Source organism: Mytilus californianus, unplaced genomic scaffold (assembly GCF_021869535.1).
Source record: "Mytilus californianus isolate M0D057914Y unplaced genomic scaffold, xbMytCali1.0.p SCAF_3, whole genome shotgun sequence".
Classification (NCBI taxonomy): domain Eukaryota; kingdom Metazoa; phylum Mollusca; class Bivalvia; order Mytilida; family Mytilidae; genus Mytilus; species Mytilus californianus.
The window spans coordinates 57,679,826-57,684,537 of NW_026262679.1; the positions used below are offsets into that span (position 1 = coordinate 57,679,826).

At 32.0% G+C, this 4,712-nt stretch overlaps 1 protein-coding gene across 1 annotated transcript; it reads left to right on the plus strand.

Annotated features, from left to right (window-relative positions):
- The first annotated feature begins 1,112 nt into the window (after positions 1–1,112).
- Positions 1,113–4,404, plus strand: LOC127733539 (uncharacterized). The gene is made up of 3 exons (XM_052242889.1): positions 1,113–1,164; positions 2,021–2,221; positions 4,200–4,404. Exons 1-3 carry the CDS (start codon positions 1,113–1,115, stop codon positions 4,382–4,384), a joined length of 438 nt encoding a protein of 145 aa, XP_052098849.1. The 3' UTR covers positions 4,385–4,404.
- Positions 4,405–4,712: the final 308 nt, after the last annotated feature.

Consider the following 4,712-nt stretch of genomic DNA (forward strand, 5'->3'; position numbering starts at 1 on the left):
GTGGGAATTTTGCACAACTTTTAGGTAAAACAAGCCCGATGTCCTATCCTTTGTATCATTAGTTTGGAAATAGCACGATGCAAACTACATTTAAAATACGCAGGAAAGTATTGTTTACACTTACACGTTACATTAACAGATACATTATAGAACATCAACAGGAATTTTTTTCGCCTGGTATCTATGATGAGTTAATTTACAAAAACTAGGTTTATATATATCCCGTTTTATTAAAAATAATATGTTGTCTCCAGTGTTGCAGAACATAAAAAGGTAACAATTAATGCGATCTTTCTCTGTTGTTCCTTTTTTATAATTTTGTCTTATTACTAATAACGAATAATGGTAAACAATCTTGCCAAATGACGTTAACGGTAATTTTTGGTGCATGACGATAAAATGTACATTTTCTTTATGACGATAAAAAAAATCGACTGATTTTTAGGAATCACGTTAAATTTTTTCCAAAAATAACGGTAACGGATAATTATTTGAGACCTCTGACGAATCACGATACGGATATTTTGACGAATCACGATAAAATTTAAACCAATTTGACGCTAACGGTAGCCGAAAATGACCGTTTGACGCCTGACGGTAAAGGGCATTCCTGTCCTCCTTCAAAGGTATAGGTTTGAGCGTTCCTGGTGCAGCTAAATCCAGAAAAGAGTAATTTCAGAAAAAGAGGACAAAAGTAACAAACTCTTTACGATCCCCGAAAGTCATTGAAAGATCGTAACTGTTTTAAATTAAAAAAAAACAACAAATAATGAAGCTAAAGAGAAGATTTTTTCCATCAATCTTCATAATTGTAAGGTAGAAAAGCTTTCACCACGGCAGTATTACCGTTAATGAAAAAAAGAGAAGTCAATTTTGACGGAAAATGTTTACTTTTTTAAGCGGTAAGAACTAAACCATATTAGATATAAACAAAATAAGATTTCCACATGTATTAGAATAATTTGTTACTGACGGAATCATCCGATTGAATCATGAACAGTTTCTAAAAAAGGTTTATCCTTAGTTACTGTTATAACTGATCGATCTTAAACCTTTTTTTAATAAGAGACAGCACTTTCATGATGTACAAATACTTTATCAATTTAATGTCAATGGCTAAAGGGGAAGACAAATACCTTAACAATTTACTGTCAATGGCAATAGGTGAACACAAATACCTTAACAATTTACTAGCAATGGCAAAAGGGGGAGACAAATACCTTAACAATTTACTGGCAATGGCAAAGGGGGAAGACAAATACCTTAACAATTTACTTGCAATGGCAAAAGGGGAAGACAAATACCTTAACAATTTACTTGCAATGGCAAAGGGGAAGACAAATACCTTAACAATTTACTGGCAATGGCAATAGGGGAAGACAAATACCTTAACAATTTACTGGCAATGGCAAAAGGGGAAGACAAATACCTTAACAATTTACTGGCAATGGTAAAGGGGGAAGACAAATACCTTGACAATTTACTGGCAATGGCAAAGGGGGAAGACAAATATCTTAACAATTTACTTGCAATGGCAAAAGGGGAAGACAAATACCTTAACAATTTACTGGCAATGGCAAAGGGGGAAGACAAATACCTTAACAATTTACTGGCAATGGCAAAGGGGGAAGACAAATACCTTAACAATTTACTTGCAATGGCAAAAGGGGGGGACAAATACCTTAACAATTTCCTGGCAATGGTAAAGGGGGAAGACAAATACCTTAACAATTTACTGGCAATGACAAAGGGGATAGAAAGAAGCTCATTCATCAAAACAAATGAAAATATAATTACGAATATCATTTCATGTACCAAAATTAATAAGCAGGATGTCATGTCATGTCGCAAGAAAATAAAAGCTTACAATAACTACTAGTACTAAAGACAAAGATTAAATTTAAGTATCGCAAGTATTATTCGACTTGAAAACATTTTACCATCGAGAAAAAAATAATTTGAGATTAATAATATTTGCTGGGAATGATTGTTTTTAATAAACTAAGTTTGTATTTCACAGGATTCTCATGTATTCTCGGTGATAAATGTGTTGTGTATAAAGAAGGTGAAACCATACCAAGTCTTCCTAATGGTGCTAGATATGGCAGAACGTGTCATAATATTTTTAGAGACAGAAATAATTACTGTGTTGAATGGGATTGCCCTAAAACAGACTGTTCTGATCCAATTGTGCCAGAAACTGGTTGTCCTTTTTGTGGAGGTGAGTAAGAGGTGGAACATATTTATTAGACAAGGTACCTGCATGCCATGCCGAGGGTGTGCCTTTATAATCAAGTTTACAATACCAAAATACGGTGTTTGAAGGAGACTGAAAAAAGCATTCCCACTTCAACAGAAAAAAACTGTTTTTTTTTCAATTTTAACATTTACATGCTTGCATACGTCTTTTTTCAAAATTATTCGTTGCTCTTTATAAAGTTTATTATTTACATGTATTGGTTTAGTGGAGCGGAAATATGGCAAAATAGTTCATTTGAAGATACAAGCACCAAATTTAGTATGTAGCTCCATAATAGTCAAGAAATCGCTGGCCATCGGAATTTTTGCATTTATCAAAATGGACGTTTAAAAAAATGCGTAATTTTGGTTATAAAAAAATTGTAAAAAACGAAAACAATCAAGAGATCTACCTTATTCGATTTATTATAATGGATTTACTGTCATCAAAGTCTCTTACTGTTAGAACAAATGCATGTTGACAATTTTAAAGAATACACTTATAGATAAATCGTTTGAATGGACGAGTTATGATCCATAACAAAAATAACTTTTAAGATAAAATTAAAACATTTAGTATTTGGATATAAAATTTCTGACTACTTTTTAACAATTGTTAGTTTTTCTATTAACAAAGCGTATTACATAATCAAAAGACAAAAAATGTCAATGTTTTTTTTTCAATTTTCATTAATGAATTCAATAGAAGAGTAAGTGTGACAATTCAAAATAATATTAAAGTAACCATTAGAAAACATTTGAACAATCTTTATGAGTGATATTACTGAATATATATCTGATGTAATATGAATTTTACAACTAATTACTGCCCTGAGTAATTAGTGGAATGTAACAGGGAACATCAGGAGGAGCTTGGACTCCTGAAGTATATTGTAACAAGCCAGTAATTGAAATACATATTTAATTATGTTGAAGTTTTAAAAAAACTATGTATGATTTACTATAGGTGTAAATTAAAAAAAATTATGTGTGATTTTATTTTGGCTGGCCTGTTGGTTTTAGGAAATTTTTACTTGAATTAATTAAATGAAAAAAAAAAATAGCCTTATGTATTTAAAAGTGTCTTCCCCAGAAATGTTTAGTGCCCTATAACATTTTGATTTCATGGTTAGACATATAAAATTTTGAAAAAAGCCGTAACGAATATTTAGTCGGACTAGATAGTATATTGCACTAGCAAATGTTACTTACAATAAATAGTTCTAGTTTCTAATCCAGTAGGGTAAAAATTGGTGTTCTTGAATAATAATAAGCTTGTTTTCCTCCTTGGAACTCGTCTTATTGGGATCTTTGGAAAATTATTTCATGATCCTGCAGTTTGATACATAAAACATAATACTAGATTCCACTTTCTTGCATTCCTTGCATAGAATACGTTCTTGCGGATTATTTTGCCATTGAAAATCAAGCAAATAAAAACCTTCGCGAATTATCAGAAAATTTCTGATGATTGTTTGCTAACTAGATAAAATAGGCAAAATATACCAAGGGGCAATCAAAAGACATTATACATTTGGAGAAAGATATAAACAATATCATGGCCAAACGAAAAAAGATGGACAAATAAGCAACAGTCCGCAAAACACTACACACAAAAATAAAGATTTCCCGCTTAAAACCGAGAGCAAACTCAGATACTACGCAAGAGTAAGCATATCAAGTTCCTCAAATGGAACAAAAGAACGTATATGACCTAGACTACATAAGAAAATCTCATTCTTACTGAGAAATAACAAAATATTACATCAGTTTATATTAAACTTTTATCCTATTGTTCTCATTTTTGGTAGGATTTGAGAACATACCATGTAGTTAACGGTATTAAAATCCATTTGGATTTCAAATTTACAATTATAACTGATGTGAACAGTTGGACTTGTTTTACCCGCAGTGTAGTTTAATTGTTACTACATGAGACAAACATAGTTATTTTGTTTCAGGTACATGTGTCAATGGAGGAAGAGTTTTCAGAGAAGACGAACATTTCACATGCGATGATGGATGTAATGGATGTACCTGCCACTCTACCACACTTATGATGTGCTATATGCAAGAACCTCCAGAAGTGTGCAAAGGCTATGAGGAAGAAAAACGAAACACTTTGAGAAAAATACTCGAAGAATAAATATCTCATTAATCCTGTTATCATCTGTATTGTTTTAATTTCATTTAAATGTAGCAGTCTTTGTTTTGTCTAAGGGGCATATATAACGTAAAATTGGAATTGATGGTCATATAAAGTGTGTGTGGGGTTCATGGGGGTGGAAAAAGAGGGGTGTTACTAAGATTGAGTTTCGCCTTATACTCATTTTACACAAATGTTTCCGATATGTCTCAGAGCGCTATTCAGTACACTCCTTGCCTTTTAATCGTTTACAGCTATTTCCATGTCTAACAACAAACGTACCATTTGGAAAAATAAAAAGTGAACGGAACGTGTCTTTAACATAATT